The sequence below is a fragment of the Vigna umbellata genome, chromosome 5 (assembly GCF_029865625.1).
Source record: "Vigna umbellata cultivar VRB3 chromosome 5, Vumbellata_1.0, whole genome shotgun sequence".
NCBI lineage: Eukaryota > Viridiplantae > Streptophyta > Magnoliopsida > Fabales > Fabaceae > Vigna > Vigna umbellata.
This window is the reverse complement of record NC_142169.1, coordinates 10,116,920-10,134,416: the sequence shown is the minus strand read 5'-3', so window position 1 is coordinate 10,134,416 and position 17,497 is coordinate 10,116,920. Positions and strand designations below refer to the sequence as shown.

At 31.8% G+C, this 17,497-nt stretch overlaps 1 protein-coding gene across 1 annotated transcript; it reads left to right on the top strand.

Moving 5' to 3' along the window:
• Positions 1-4,409: 4,409 nt before the first annotated feature.
• On the top strand, positions 4,410-10,174 carry LOC124840449 (BEL1-like homeodomain protein 9). Its single transcript, XM_047316510.2, has 4 exons — positions 4,410-5,686; positions 8,668-9,029; positions 9,104-9,164; positions 9,262-10,174. Exons 1-4 carry the CDS (start codon positions 4,901-4,903, stop codon positions 9,781-9,783), a joined length of 1,731 nt encoding a protein of 576 aa, XP_047172466.1. The 5' UTR covers positions 4,410-4,900; the 3' UTR covers positions 9,784-10,174.
• Positions 10,175-17,497: the final 7,323 nt, after the last annotated feature.

Genomic DNA, 17,497 nt, shown 5'->3' with positions numbered 1-17,497 from the left:
ATATGTCTCGGTTCAGAGGGAACCGAAACATATAACTCATATTACCTCGGTTATAAAATAAACCGATGTTGAATACTCTGCCAAAATCTCACCTACCCCTTTGAAAAACTGACTTTTGCATGTAACCTAACCTACTACTTCGGTTCTGCACAAAACCAAGGCAGTATGTCCTACCTTGCACTAACAGTTCTGATTATGGGAGGTTTCTATTCTCTTTGTTCGAAGTTGTTTATGCTTCGGTTGGCAAAGAACCGGTGTGGAAAGCTCTTTATGCCTCGGTTCTATTCAAACCGGGGCGTATAAGTTGAAGAAATTTTCAAAAATGTCATTTAGGAATTTATTTTTATTTATTTCTGAAGCGCATAGGCATCAATTTATAGGTTAACCGAGGCGTATAGGGTGTTTTGCCTCGGGTAAGTGGAGAATTGAGGCAAGATCATGTTTAAATTTCTGAATTCGCGAAAGTCGAAGCATGCTTCCTGTTCATCTTCTTCTCCCCCGTGAAACAGAATCATTCTCCCACAACTCGCTCGCGGCCTTCTCCACCATTGCTCGTGCTCGTGCCGCCACTGCGCTTGTTGTCGCCGCTCACCACCATTGTTCTTCTTCCCTCTACGCGAAACACTCTCTCCCTTGCCGTTCACCACCACTGCTCTTTGCCTTGTCGCCTTGCTGCTGCACCACCGCCGCCATCGTCTCGGTCCCCACTGCTAGTTACCCCACTCCCGTTGTTGTCTTCATCGCTGGCTCAACCTCTGGGCGCCATGGCCGCCACTTCTCCTTGTCTTCATGACACACCGCTATACCATTGTCGCCGTCGCCATTGCTCTAGCCTCCCCGACGCGTCGTTGCACCACTAGCACTGTCGCCACTACTCTAGCCTCCCCGACGCACCGTTGCACCACTACCACTGCCACCGTCGCCATTGCCAGGTGCACCACTATTGTGGTTTGGACCGTTCTTCATCCGCCGTGTTGTTGTTCTTGTTGGCCCGGTATGTTCTTTATCTGAGGACAACCCTTTTGGTGCGTTAGACGAGCTTGCTAACATCATTTCAGATGCGCCGATGATTGTATAGTGGGATTCTACTACATTTGGAAGAGAAGCTCAGATCCCATTGTACTTGCATCAGCAAGATGTTAGGGAGCTTGCGTCGGGGAGAGAAAAAAATTAATATTACACTCATTCAGCTGTGGATGATGTAAGTTTATGAGAACTTTTTTATATAATTCTTTTTTATCAAGTTACTTATATCAGATTATTTCTTCATTTTAGGTATATGTTTGATGTCAGTAACAAAAAGGGGTTCAATGATGTATATGAGTTCACTGACCCCTCTATGACTCATGAAAGAAATAAATTTGATGTTATCCAAACATACATCACCAGTTGCTTTACAATGGGGAAGGAGATATATTTTCTCCTTGGTAAGTGAAGTTTGCTAACTTTAAAGTTTCATTTATTAATTTTGGTATATGAAAATTAAGTTATTACCAATTTTAGGCGTCATTGACAGCTACTTGTGATCTCCATACCGGGGAACACTGTTGTCTGGTTTTGTTCATTGCACAAGTCTCTTCCCAACCATCTTAGACATGTGGTAGATTGGTAAGAAGCTCAATGTTTCAACTTTCTTTGTTATATAAATGTATGCTAAAACAATTTTTTTTAATAATTCCCTTACAACACATATGATGTTATCTGGGAGATCTACTGCTACAGCTAAAAAGCTTGCATGAGTTCCCCTTAAGGTTTGGTATTTTAGTCCATACTTTGTTACATTATGTTCCATTCCAAAGATGTTACTTAACATTTTATAATTATGATGATATATTGTAGTGTAATAGACAAACGGGATCATATGAATGTGGTTACTACGTCATGTTTTGGATGATGACCACTATTCGTGCACATTACACCAGTGGATGGCAAACAATATTATTTAGGTTTGAATTTTATTTTCTCTATAGTTTTGATTTCATATACACTAATTGAAATCATTGTGTTTTATGCAGAGATTCAATATGACTGCTCAAATTCCAGAGAAGTTACTTAAACTCATGAGGAAAACACTAGCTAAATATGTAATTTAATTTTATAATAGTATGTAGTAGATTTTAGGATATAGTAAATTTTAAGTTTATGCTTCTAAATTGTTTTATGCTTTTGTACATTATTATTAGTTTAACTTTATACATTAGATTAATTTATGCTTCAAAGTTGATTTAAGGATCTATTTTTGTGGAATAAGATAAAAATTACTTGATATTGTTATTGTCAATCATTTGCAAGTGATAGGAATGAACCAATGATAGAGTGTTTCATCCTACACCTCCAAGATCTCATCCTACACCTTCAAAAATTCCACTTTTAACCTTCTGACATCTCATCATTATCCTACACCTTTAACTTTATAGAAAATTTTATTTTTGATTTTAATAAATATATTTTTATTTTTTTTTCTTGTTAAAAAAACTCTATATCACCTTAATAATAATTAAATTTAAAATTCAAATATTATTTAATATAATTTTATATTTTAATAATTATTAAAATATGATTTATATTTTAATAATAATTATATTAAAAATAAAAAATAAAATAATTAAAAATAAAAATAATAACAAAAAAGTAAATTATATTAAATAAAATATTTAATATATTCAAATATATTAAATTATATTAAAATATTAAATTAAATTAAATAATTATTAAAATTTAAATAATAAACAAAATTTTAAAACCGTTATTTATCAAATATCAAATAAAATAATATTAAATAAAATATTTAAATATATTAAATTATATTAAAATATTAAATTAAATTAAATAATTATTAAAATTTATATATAAAATAAAATTTTAAAACCATTTTTTATGGGATATGGATATCCGATTTATAACTTATCGGATATTAATTAACAAATTTTTCAAAATTTTATTTTTTTAAATTTTAATAATTATTAAATTAATTTAATATTTTAATATAATTTAATATATTTAAATATATTAAATAAGATTTTAAGTATTATTTTTATTTTTATTTTTATTCTTATTTTAGTTATTAATTTTTAATTTTTTTAATAAAATTATTTTAAAAATATAAATTATATTTTATTAATTATTAAAATATATAAATATAATAAGTATATATTATAATTTTTATTTAAGTTTAATATTTATTAAATTTTAAATAAAAAGCAAAGTATTAACATATTTTATAGATTTTAATATATAAATAAGTTTTATAAAATTTTTATTTTTATTTAAAATTTAATAATTATTTAATTTATTTTAATATTTTATTATAATTTAATATATTTGAATATATTAAATCAAATTTATTTTTATTATTATTTATTATTATTATTATTATTATTATTATTATTTTATTTTTATGTTTTTAATATAACTATTATTATAATATAAATTATATTTTAATAATTATTAAAATACAAAATTATTTTAAATAATATTTAAATTTTAAAATAAATTAAATTAAATTATTATTAAGGTAGTGAGTTTTTAATAAAAAAGAAAAAAAATGAAAAATATTTATTAAAGTTAGAAATAAAATTTTTAAAAAGTTGGAGATACAGAATAATGATGAGATGTCAGAAGGTTAAAAGTGAAATTTTTGGAAATGTAGGATGATATTTTGGAAGTGTAGGATGAAACACTCCAAAAAAAAATAATATAGGAGTGAAAAGAAAGACCCAAAAAAAAATTCAGTTCATTATCCATAGGCTATAAAAAAGGAATATAAGGAGGCAGTTTGAAAATATTTTTTTATTGTTCTATCATTACATACCCTCAATTAAAAAATAATTAAAAAATAATTAAAAAAAAACAGATGAAAGAGGAGTCCATTTTAGTGAATAGAGGCATTTAAGGGTAGTGATGCAGAAGAGGATGAGTGTTGAGAACGGCAAAACCCTTTCTTTCATTCACCGCTCTGTTCCTTCCCTTCTCATCACGTGCGTCATCCTATCACTTTTATTCATTTTTTTATATTATTATTTGTATTTAACACTAGTCACTTCTATAAGCAACAACTTTTTCTTTATATATTCTTATTTTATTCAAAGTTAGCGAAAATTATAAATGATTTATTATAAAATAAAATTGATACTATGAAATTAATTTATATAAAAGTAAGTATCTATAACAGTGATAGTATAGATAAAAAATATTTATCATGTAAAATATAAAAGAGTAAAATCTTAGTTTAATATAATTGTAAATGATTGTCTAATCTGAGTGTTGAATAGTAAACAATAAAATAAACTGATAAAGACAGAACACAAGAGGCTTGAGAAGACGACAAAACTGAGAAACCCGGTTGTCAGAAATATCTGCAACACACAGGAGCAACGTTGTTCGATTATTACCGGAAATAGCCGGTCTTTCTCGAGCCCCAAGGTGTATCATGAACACCTTCCCTTTGGAGTTTGAAGAGAGAGAAAGGGAAGGAAACTGAAGAATCCACAGTTACTTGTTAAAAACAGTGCATAGAGAAAGAGAAAGAGAGAGAGAAAGAGAAAGAGAAAGAGAAAGAGAAAGAGAAAGAAGGTGTGTTTGCTTGTGAGTGAGTGTGTGAGTTTGTGTGCAGTGGTTTCAGATGCGTGTAGAGACCAAACCCCATACCACACCCCAATTTCTCAAATCACTTCACTTCACGTATCTCTGTCACAAACTGCGCCACTTTCTCTGCTGCATAAGATCATGATAATTATTATATCCTTTCCTTTCACAGTCACCATCACTTCCACTATTCTTCTCTGCAACTTCCGTCACCTCTTCTGCTCCACTCGCTTTCCCTCTTCTCCTTCTTCATCTGCAACATCATCACCAACTACACCAACCCCTCTCTTTTTAACTTTCTTTTCTTTTCTTTTCTATGGCTGAGGGTTTTGAGCACTACCATGTCCCACAACAAAGTAGGAGGGACAAGCTAAGAGTTTTCCCTCAGAACCACCCTTCTTTCCTTGAATCTTCCTCTATCCTTCACCCCACTTCTCCAAATTTAACCTCTCTCTACGATCCTTCTCTTCTTCCCTCTGATTTCTTGGCTTGTGCCACCCAACAACCTCCCGCTGCTAAGGGAGAAGGTTCCAATTTGATGATGGGGTTTGTCGAAGGAGGGGTTGTCAATGGTGATGCAATTCATGTTATCAACAGTAATACCAACCACCACCACAACAACCCTTTTCTCTATCAGCTTCAGAACCTTAGGGAATTTGGTGATGGCTACAATGATGCGAGTGAAATGATGGTGTTCAAGCCCGAGCCTTTGTCTTTGTCTTTGTCTTCCCAGAGTAACAACACTCATCACCCTTTGGAACTGAATCTTCAGCGATTTGGGGCTGTTATTCCTGGTTTGGTTGGAAGGAACAGTGAGGTTTCGAGGAATTCGGTTCCACTTGGACCCTTTACGGGGTATGCTTCGATATTGAAGGAATCGCGGTTCTTGAAACCTGCACAGCAATTATTGGAAGAGTTATGTGATGGTGGGGTTCGTGAAATTTACGCTACCGAGAAGTCTCTCGCTCCTGATGCATCGTTGATGGAACCTCCTCATGAGGGTTTGAGTGCCAGTGGAGTTGTTGGTGGGGATGATCCACTAGGGGACTATGAAAATGAGAGTAGGAAGAAGAAGTGTAGATTATTAACCATGCTTGACGAGGTATTTTTCTTTTTTTCGAGGATCTGAGTTATGGTTCATTGAAATTTTCTTGAAATGGGTTTCACGTTTGATGTTATTCCTATCAATTTTTTGGTTTTTGTGTTTGTGTGCTTCATTCTGATAAGTGTCAGTGCGTTACTGTTTTAGAAAAATTTTGAGTGAAAATTGGATCGTTGATTAAAGTTACCAGGGTTTTTTGCCTTAAAAGGTTAAGTCCTAAGTTATCATAAATGTTTACTTAATGATAGCATTAAGGGTTTGATATCTGTACTAGCTCTCGATCTTGTGGAATTCATGAAGTTATTGTGGGTTTGTGGTGTGATGTTTTTGTAATTTGTATGTGGCTGAGCTTTTGTTATAATGTTCTATTTGGTTTAAGATGCTTGTATTTGGTGGTATAGATGACCTCGGTGAACTTGGTTATCTTTTTGGAAAAGTTATTGGCAGGGAATATATGCACGAAGATTGGGAGTGTAAAGTGCCTGACATCTATAGAAAGATTTTCTAGCTAGTGACTATGTCATCCAGATTGGTTTGGGTAATTAATGTGCATAAAGTGATTGAAGGAATCCATTGGAAAAGATTTATACTCCGTAAAAGTGTGTTTTTGATAAGATCGTGTCTACGATTAAAGAAACTTACATATGACAAGGGTTTTTAGCCTTTATCTAAGTTGGCTTTAGATTGGGATTGGGATTAAAGTAACTCTCTGATTGTTGTGATTGCCATTTTAGTCTGGCAATATTAGATTCTGGATGCTATAATAATTGCATGTAATGTCATGATGATGCTTCACTTTATGTTTGGCAATTTTACTACTTGCAAATTTATTCTGCGAAATGAAACTGGTTTTCTCACATGAACTTGGAACTATTAATTAATTTCTTACAGGCCATATTAAGGGTATATGATGAAATGATTATATGTAGCCTATACATGGCTTAGACTTTTAGTAGTGAATATTAAAATTAATTCTACATTAAATATGAATTAACTTTTCGAAGTTTGATGAAGTTATATTGTAATATTATTTTAATACCATGCTTTTCGAAATATGCTACAAACGTACCCCTTATAGCCAATCATAATACCTGTGGTGTTATACGTACTGTGTGAGAGCATAGTGGGCTTTATGTTGTCAAGTGTAGGGTATCAACGTACACATGCATTGTGTCCCGATCAGTTGCTTCTAAGAATAAATATGGCCTTGAAAAGTGAAAAAGTTGATGAATAATAAAATGGTATATATCTACATGTGGCATTAGAGCATGTGACTTGTCACGTTAATTAATTATAAGATTGGTAGTGTTGTTGTACCATTCGGTAGTTGTCATGTTCGTGTATGATTTATGGTTTTGCTTTGGTGGGAACCTATTCTTGCTTAAGCAGTCATGTATGCTAGTTCAGTCCTTTCAGGGTGGAAATATAGGGCATGGACATGTTTTATATCATTTAAATGGAAAGCTATTTATTGGACTTGATCTAGAAATTAAAATTATAATGCAGAAATTGAAATCCAATGGTAAACCTTTGGGAACATGTGAAGTGGAGATGGAATCAATAGTGGAACATAACCAATACCTAACCCACTAGGGTTGGCCTGGGGGGTTGGGTAGTTTATATGGGGTCTTAGGTTCAAATCCATTACTGTTTCTGTACACAACAAAAACAAGATAAAAGAAAAAATAATACTTATTTGGCCATCTCAGCTCTTCAATGATAGTGTGTGTAAACCATTCCAGTGTTCTAATGTTTATTTGTTTTCATTTTTTATTGGTAGGAAAGAGTTACAGAAAAATTATTGAAAGATGAAAAGAATAGAAGGGAAATGGAATAAGAATGTTTACTATAGTTCAAATACTGTATTTTCTTTATAGAAACTACAAATACTGCTTCGTCCCTACAACACCACAGTTCCTGGACTGGACAGTGCATTACCCACAGACCTGTGGGTCCTGGCCTTTGTGCAATGATTGTATTGTTGCAAAATGTGGTGTCAATCAAAGTGATGTGTATAAACAATGACTCCAAATGTGAATACAACTTAAAATTTATCTGCAAACTAACTCTTATAATAATATTTAAACTGTGCATTATAAGTGGAAAAGTTAAGTTATACCGAGTGAGCCTTTTTGTTTTCTTTTATTATATTCACTTTTCTCCTGATTTCAGTTCAGTGATTGTCATCTTATGCCAAACAGTTGTTAGTTTTTTTTTCTTTCTTGTCATTTGACATTTTGAATTGCAGCTTCTCTGATTCATATTTATTTATTGCATGTGATATACATATATACAAGAACTTATACAACATCATTTTGTGTGTGTCTCTATTACATAATTTATTTCAATTCAAATTTTTCCACTTCTCTTGTTCTCTCTTGCTAGTAAAATTTGTTGCACTATATTCTCTTGTCACGTGATGTTAATCTGTGCATGGTCAGAATTTCTTACTATTAAAATATTAATCTCCAAGCACTACCAACAGATCTGAAAATTTTGAATTTGACTTGCAAAAAACTCTACAAAGTCAAATTTACTGGACAGAAGATGAAACTTCTTCCTAGCTCACTGTTGTACAAAATCTTGGACATCAACTCTTTCATGACTATGGCTTTAAACTTCCATCTTATTAGATTCAAGGGCTAAAATGTGAAGTTCTGTGTGCCAAGTTGTTTAATTTGGTTGTTATTTCTATTCTCTTTAATTTGTTTGTCTTGAGCCTTGTAGCATGTTTACCAAATCTATATATATGAATAGTGATTTCCCTTGTTGTGTGGAGTTTTGAGTGTGACAATCATATACTTTGCATCGATAATCTGAACTCTGAATGTATACAGCCCAATTAAATTGAAAAGTTGATAAAGTTCATGATCAATTGCAAAGCTCCATGTGCTTCTTCAAGCTTTATTTGAATTGTGATATGGTAATCTAGTCTCACCTCAAACTTTACAATAATTTCCTTGTGAATCATCAACAAACAGGTTTACAGGAGGTACAGGCAGTATTATCAACAGATGCATGCAGTGATAACATCATTCGAGTATGTTTCTGGTCTTGGTAATGCAGCCCCATATGCAAGTTTGGCTATAAATGCCATGTCCAAACATTTTAAATGCTTGAAGAATGCTATCACTGACCAGCTTCAGTTCATCAACAAGGCTCCTTTTCAGATTAGTAACAGAAAGGATGAATCTCCAAGGCTGCACAACAGTGATAGGGGCACTTACTGCCAAAGGCCAGGGTTTCTTGAGCACCAGCAGCCTGTTTGGCGACCTCAAAGAGGCCTTCCTGAGCGTGCTGTCAGTGTTCTCAGGGCCTGGTTGTTTGAACACTTTCTTCACCCGTAAGTGCTATTTAAACTTCATAGCCAAACTTATGTGTTTAGAATACTACTGAATCATTGTTCTCTTGATGCAGTTACCCTACTGATACCGACAAGCTTATGTTGGCTAAACAAACTGGTCTATCTCGCAACCAGGTGAAGATTCAAGATAAAATAGTGTTCATCTTATGAATATTTTCACATCTGTTTGATGGATTCTGTAATTGTTTATTGGCGTTTATCTCGTCAACAGGTGTCTAATTGGTTTATTAATGCAAGAGTAAGGCTTTGGAAGCCAATGGTGGAAGAAATACACATGCTAGAATCACAGCAAGCTCAGAAAAGGCCACAGAGGGAAGAACAAAGTAGGAGAAACTTAAGTGGTGGTGATCATTTACCTTCAGACAACTCTCTTGTTACTGAGAATATTCCATCTACCTCCATGGAGAAGTTTCAGGATGCCCCTTATAAACAACACAGAAATGAAATTGCTAATATGCAAGTGAGGGGTCAAGAACAGCTGAATCAAACGAACACAAGCAATCAGCAAATGGGTGTTGGAGTGAGCATTAATAATGGTGTGTCTCTCACACTTGGTCTTCATCAAAATCATGGTATTGGTTTGTCTGAGCCCTTTGGCATGAGTGCAGCTCAACGTTTTGGTGTTGCCCTTCAGCCTGAGGGCTATGTTATAAGTGGTTTTGAATCACAAAATCGACATTTTGGAAGAGATGTTATTGGAGGAGGGCAACTGTTGCATGATTTTGTAGGCTGAAGATTTCTTCATTCTTCAATCTACTAACCTTGCTTAGACTTGGTTTAATTTGGTTATATTATATAACTAACCATGTTTCTGTTGCTGTAATCAACCATCACAAATTAGGAAGCGAAAGTGATTGAAAAATAGGCCTTCTATGGTGCTACAAAGTTTGGGAAGAACTAGTCTTTATATTAAGGCTATACAACAAGTACAAGACTGTAAAGTCATTGTAAATTCATTTTAGGGGAAAAGTGTTGTCAGGCCTTTCTATCGATTCACCCTTCTGTTGGCATTGTTGGCAACACAAGGTTAAACATTGTTTCCCTTTTTGCTTTAACCAAACTGGTACATGGATTTCAATGTGAAAGTTCAATCTTGTAGAACATCGCAATTTTTTGGTATTATATATCCCTCCAGTATCTGAACTCAACAAAATTATATATAAAAAAATGTATTTATCTATTACTGTGAGAAAGGAGACAACTAGTTTTCGCTGAGCTTTCGACCAGGAGATATTATACACTCTTTTTAAAATTTTGATATCTTGTCTTAAAAGTATTATTTTGTTGTATGTGGATTAGCAAAAGAAACAAATAGTGAAAATAAACTATTCATTTACTTAAAATACTATAAAGGTTAACCATAATTTCTCTTCCTTTTCAATATAAATTTACATTTTATATTATTGTCTAACGTTATTTTCATTTAAATGATAATTAATCATAAATATATAACATTAAAATTAATATAAATAGTAAGTTTTAATTCATTATAATAATATAAGATTATAAGATAAGGCAATAAGAATTAGGATAATTTATTTAAATCTTTCGGCTAATACTAACGAAAGAGAATTTAATGGATCAGAATTTGGAATTGAGATAATTTAGATGGATTCAAATCTTTCTGTTACTACTTAAGAAAATGAATTGAATTATAAGAATTAAGAAGCTTTGAACGAATTTAAATTTCAAATAAATGAGATATATTCTCTAAAATTGATTTGGGTTGTTTTTCTAACTCAGTTTTATTTTAAAACATAAGTTTTTAATTATTTTATATTATGATAAAATAAACATATTTAATTTGTTAATTTTAAAATATATATTCATAAAAATATTTTCATTTAAGTTGTATATTTTTATATTCCAATACTTATTATATATAATGACAAGATTGATATATGAATCCGATTTTTCTCAATGATTTCGAGTTTTGGTGTAAATTTAAGTTCAATACAAAATTTCAATTTCTAACAAAATAAATTATTTCTACTATTTTAAATTTTCACAATTTGGATATTGAACAAATCTGGTCATAGAAATAGAAGAAAGATATATAAACATATTAATGTAGTTACAGTCATTTCATACATAAATTCTATCAAAACACGTAAGTTACTAAATATTTAAAATACAAAATAATACTAATAACTTACATCATATTACACCCAAAACATCTTTCACCACCTCACTCAATATATTGATAGCATCCTCTCCACCTACAACATTATATACTCAGTAATAGAAGTAATAATTATAAAAGAGACATTACAATAATCACGAAGTGTAAGTTAATGATAACTTTAAAACACTTAACAATTAAATAATTATGAACTAATACTATTACAATGAGGAGCATTGGTATCTTGAAGCTACTGTGAAGTTTTGATGATGATAAAAGCTAAAGAATTGAAGATTCTAAGTACATCTTTGTTGAACGCATTTTGTAGAAACAAATGTATAGGATAAATTGTAATGATGTAAAAACTCTTAGAAGTTTTCGTATTTAGTGAGTTATTGTGCAAATAATCGATTATCAAGAGGAATAATCGATTATCACGAGCCATTTTTAGAAAAGAGTTGCTCACGCAAATAATCGATTATTACATAGAATAATCGATTATCACTGTTTCATTCAATATTGTCCAAGTCTCTAGAATAATCGATTATTCCTCAGGATAATCGATTATCACATTTTGAAAACCCCATAACGGACACAAATAATCGATTATCATTTATGATAATCGATTATCAGTGGTAGTTGGGAGATGTCTTTTCAGTTTTTGTCCCTACACGAAACTAGGCTTATAAATAGAGATCTTCACAGCTCTTAGAAAAAAACTTTTCAATTGAGAGTATTAGAGCTTTGTAACTAAGGGAAGCTCTCTGTGAGTGAAAAGGATCTATGCCATTTTGAGAATACAGATTGTCTGAGGAAGTTCTCAAAGTGATAGAGTGCTCTTGTTTGGTCTTGTGAATAGGAGAAGATCGCGCTTTGTGTGTCAAAGGTCGGAGCAATTCTCTTCAAGTTGGCAGAGTTGTTGCTTTCGGTTCGTGCGTCGAAGGAAGCTCTTCCGATTCGTTTGTCGAAGGAAGTTACTTGTTGCACTCTTCTGGTTCGTTTGTCGAAGGAAGATGTTTTCTATTCTTTGCTCATTTCATTATCTTGTAATCTGTACAATTATATTTTTAGTGAAAAAGGTTAATCACTATTTATAGTGATTAACGACTGGACATAGAATCTTTTGATTCGAACCAGGATAAAAATTTTGTGTTGATTTTCTTGATCCCTAAACTCTTAGCACATCAACTGTTCGATAAAAGTTCGCTAAGAAAATCAATTTTTGAAACTGACTATTTTAACTTGTGTTGTGATCGTTACACGCTTTCCGCTATCAATATTTTATTCCGCTGCGCGACTCTATAACGGTACAGATTGTTCCGACAATTAGTATCAGAGCTTGCTTTGATAGTTTTTCAAATTTTTCGAAAATGGGCGGTCATAACCAAGTTTATGCTGAGGGTGCTTCTATTGATAGACCTCCTTTGTTTACGGGGGAAAGTTATGTTTTTTGGAAAATTAGAATGCAAATATTTTTGAAGTCTATTGACATGGGTATTTGGGAAGTTGTTATGAATGGACCAATTGTTCCCACTATTTTTGTAAATGATATGCAGGTAGAAAAACCATTTTTACAGTGGACTATGGATGAAAATAGAATGACACAATATGATGTTAGGGCTAGAAATATAATTTTATCTGCACTAACCCTTGATGATTTTTTCAAAGTTTCTGTTTATGAAAGTGCTCAGGAAATGTGGAAATTTTTAAGAGTCACTCATGATAAAGTCACAGATGTTGTTAAGTTGACGTTGTCTGATTCAAGCTCCTCAAGCTCAAACAATTCAAATAAGCAAGAAAATCTATGCTTAATGGCCAGCAATGAATAATCTAAAAGCTAACTCTTGAAGAAAAAGAAGGACAATCAGGGCTCCTAATCAAGCTTTAAATGTTATGGATGTGGTGAAAGAGGCCATATAAAAGTCTTTTGTCCAATTATCAAGAAATTTCACAAAAAGAAGAAGGTCCACATTGCTTGGGTTGATAATGACTCAAGTAGTTCAAGTGATTCTGATGAAGAAGCAAACTTGTGTTTGATGGTAAATACTGATGATACTGCAAGCCAAGTAAGTTGTTCTAATTCTGAATCTAGTGAATTTGATTTGTAAAAAGCTTTTCTTGAATTGCTTGATGAATATGAAAAATTGAATGCTGCTCATAAAAACTTGAAAAAGGAATTTAAAGAATTGCGAATTAAATATGAGAAGGCATTAGATGAGGAAGTAAGTTTGAGAAATAAAATTTGCAACTTGGAAATGAAAGAGTCTTCAAATGTTGAACATCCTGTTGAATGTCTTTCATGTAAGAGTCATATGCTTGATATTGATATTCTTGAAAATCTTCTTGAAGTTGCAACTGGAAATAATAATGTTGAAATGCTAATAACTGTTAGAAAGGTTTATAAAAACAAAAGTGTTTTTAAAAGTAAGAACAAAATTAAAAGAACCCGTAGGGTATGGGTTGAAAAAGGAATTGTGTCTTATAGAAACCCAAATGTTGTCACATGCTTTTATTGTATGAAAAGGGGGCACACTTCTAACAAATGTAGAATTAAACATTTTGATGTTCCAAATGGAAAATATGCTTGGATTCCTGTTATAAAGTAAATGTCTCTAATCCCAAAGGACCCAAATGAGATTATGGGACCAAAACTCTATTGTTTTGTTTTGCAGGTTAATTTTTCAAAAGGAAAAGAAGACTCTTTGGTATCCTGGTATTTTTTAAGAGCTTTGAAATAATTTATGAATGTTAGATGTGTCTTAAGTTGAAAATTTGGCCCAAATTTGTGTTTTTCGGAAACTAACGTAAATAATCGATTACCAAGGGTAATAATCGATTATCTCGTCCTCAAAAATTTGGATTTTGACAATTTGGCTCGCACATATCGATTATTTAAAATAATAATCGATTATCTTAAGTCACAGCGTAAAAAAAAACTTTTTTTTACATTTTTTTAGTCTGTTTTTAAAAAGGGATTATTACATTCAGGGGAAGATATATGAGTTTGTTAGATATCTTGTTTTTATCTCTATTATGGATTAATTAATACTGTTTGTACTTCTTAATTAGAGTTGAATTTCTTCTTATATGCCATGAGGTATTCTGTTCTTTCATGTTATGAAATTTAAATTTTATTTCTGTTTTGAAATGCATCAATTCTTTTGTTGAGGAGGATAAAATTTTGAGGGGGAGTTTTTTCCACTTTTTTACTTTTTGCTTATGATCAAAAAGGGGGAGAAAACTTTTAATTTAAGTAGTGTAGTTATTATTAACATGTTTGTATGTTTGTAAGTATGAAATTTGTGCAGGAAATTAGAAATGCTTATAACAAGAAGATATTTTTTATCATCATCAAAAAGGGGGAGATTGTTACCAATGAGGAGCATTGGTATCTTGAAGCTACTGTGATGTTTTGATGATGATAAAAGCTGAAGAATTGAAGACTCTAAGTACATCTTTGTTAAACGCATTTTGTAGAAACAAATGTATATGATAATTGTAATGATGTAAAAACTCTTAGAAGTTTTCGTATTTAGTGAGTCATTGTGCAAATAATCGATTATTACATAAAATAATCGATTATCACTGTTTCATTCAATATTGTCCAAGTCTCTAGAATAATCGATTATTCCTCAAGATAATCGATTATCACATTTTGAAAACCCCATAACGGACACAAATAATCGATTATCACTTATGATAATCGATTATCAGTGGCAGTTGGGAGATGTCTTTTCAGTTTTTGTCCCTGCACGAAACTAGGCTTATAAATAAAGGTCTTCACAGCTCTTAGAAAAAAACTTTTCAATTGAGAGTATTAGAGCTTTGTGCCTAAGGGAAGCTCTCTGTGAGTGAAAAGGATCTATGCCATTTTGAGAATACAGATTGTCTGAGGAAGTTCTCAAAGTGATAGAGTGCTCTTGTCTGGTCATGTGAATAGGAGAAGCTCGCGCTTTGTGTGTCAAAGGTTGGAGCAGTTCTCTTCAAGTTGGCAGAGTTGTTGCTTCCGGGTGCGTCTAAGGAAGCTCTTCCGGTTCGTTTGTCGAAGGAAGTTATTTGTTGCACTCTTCTGGTTCGTTTGTCGAAGGAATGTGTTTTCTATTCTTTGCTCATTTCATTATCTTGTAATATGTACAACTATATTTTTAGTGAAAAAGGTTAATCACTATTTATAGTGATTAACGACTGGACGTAGAATCTTTTGATTCGAACCAGGATAAAAATTCTGTGTTGATTTTCTTGATCCCTAAACTCTTAGCGAACTTCACATCAACTGTTCGATAAAAGTTCGCTAAGAAAATCAATTTTTGAAACTGACTATTTTAACTTGTGTTGTGATCGTTACACGCTTTCCGCTATCAATATTTTATTCCGCTGCGTGACTCTATAACGGTACCGATTGTTCCGACAAATACAATCAAACACATAATATGCAGTTTAAAATACATTCATAAACACTCTAGACTAAATTTATTTTGATTTATGTATTGACTCAAACTCCATAAGCCATGCACATGTCACATTAGTACAAAAAATGGCTTTAAAGTCTCCCCTTCAACGTCACAATATAAAAAATTCAAGGTTAAAAATGATCAGTGACATTTTGTAAATTAATGTTCAATTTAGATGTCAAAATTTAACTTTTTCGACGTCATATGCTCATTAGACGTTAGAATTATCAAATTTTGACGTCATATTGGGTAAATTTCATGAAAATGTTCGGCACAAAGGTGAAAATATATCAACGTATGATGTGGAATACCTTAGTTTCATATGTCAAAGACGTAAAATACATCAAAATATCACTTTTCAGACATTATATGTTAGTGAGTTCATTTACAAATTTGGGCAAGAGAGTGAAATTTTTTTTACTTTATCTTTGCACGAAACCTTCTTCTTTGTTCAAACCCTTCTCAGATGAAGCTTTCGGTGACCAACACATGTAATCTTTCTTTCATTTTACACAAATTCATGTTAATTAACTACCTTATGTACAATTTTCTTTCGTTTTGACCGATTGGTTTCATGCACAGGTACTCTTTGGAGCATAGGTGCGTTTTTTTTTCTCTTTCACTAGCGTTAAGACTTTATTCCGTTGGCGAACCCACGTTCAAGAAATTTAGTTTCGTTTTGAGTTTTGGATGAACTTTCATTTTCGTTTTCGTTTTCTTTTTTATGGGTTATAAATTGGTTGAACTTGTTTGTTCAAAAGAACTCCAGAATTGGGGTAAAACTGAGAATATATTCAAAAGAACTTCAAATGACCTAAACATTTTTTCAAAGTACCAAAAAGTCATGAGAAACCACCACAAAAATTTTAGATCAAAATTTAAAGTCTAAGTATGTGGAATATTTTTGCAAAGTTTTAAAAAAATAAAATAAATTGAAGGAAAATAGAACTAGGCCTTTTTTTTGTAAATCTAGAAGAAATGGGCTCAACCTTGGAAACTTTTTTCTACCCTAAATCAATGTATAATAATATCAAATATGCCAATTGGTGCAAAAGTTTTGATTCTTTAAAGATCTACAACAATTGAATTTCCAAATAACTTTTACTAACCCAAAATAAAGGGTCTTAAGATTTTTTTCCTGAAATAAGGGTTCCAAGGAGTGGTTAAAAGAAATTTAAACCAAAAATAATAACAATAACTATCAAAACCAAAAATCACAAGTAAATAGTCAGTATACACTACACACTATAACATCATTCACTACTACTACTGTAACACCACTACTAACATATATAGTAAGCACCACTAGTAACATATATAGTAAAGATTGAAAAAATGACAACTTTTTCTTCATTCTATGAGTGACAATGGTGCATACAAACTTGTGCTAACCACATTCGCATGGTTTTTCTGTTTTTTAGGTTTTTACTTGTGATAACTTTAGTTTATATTAGTTCATAGAAATTTGAAAATGAGTTCTAGATATATGAAATGCCAAAACTAGGCTACATTTGCTGGTTTTCTCTTTTCAAGTTTGGTAAAACTCTAAAATTAAATCATTTATTAAAAAAGACAAAGGAGGGACATTTGAAAGTGCATTTTTGGATGTCATTTGACTCATTTGACGTTGGAAATGGTCATTTTCAAACATTAATTATCATCGGAAAATAACGTCAGAAATGACCATTTTTAGACGTCAATTAACATTTGAAAATGGTTATTTTTGACGCCAATTAACATTTGAAAATGGTTATATTTACGTTAATTAACATATGAAAATAGTAATTTCTAACGTCAATCAACGTCTCCCACTATAATGTCGATGTTTTGGTAGACGTTAAAGGTAAAAAATAACAAAAGTCAAAGTCCTTTTT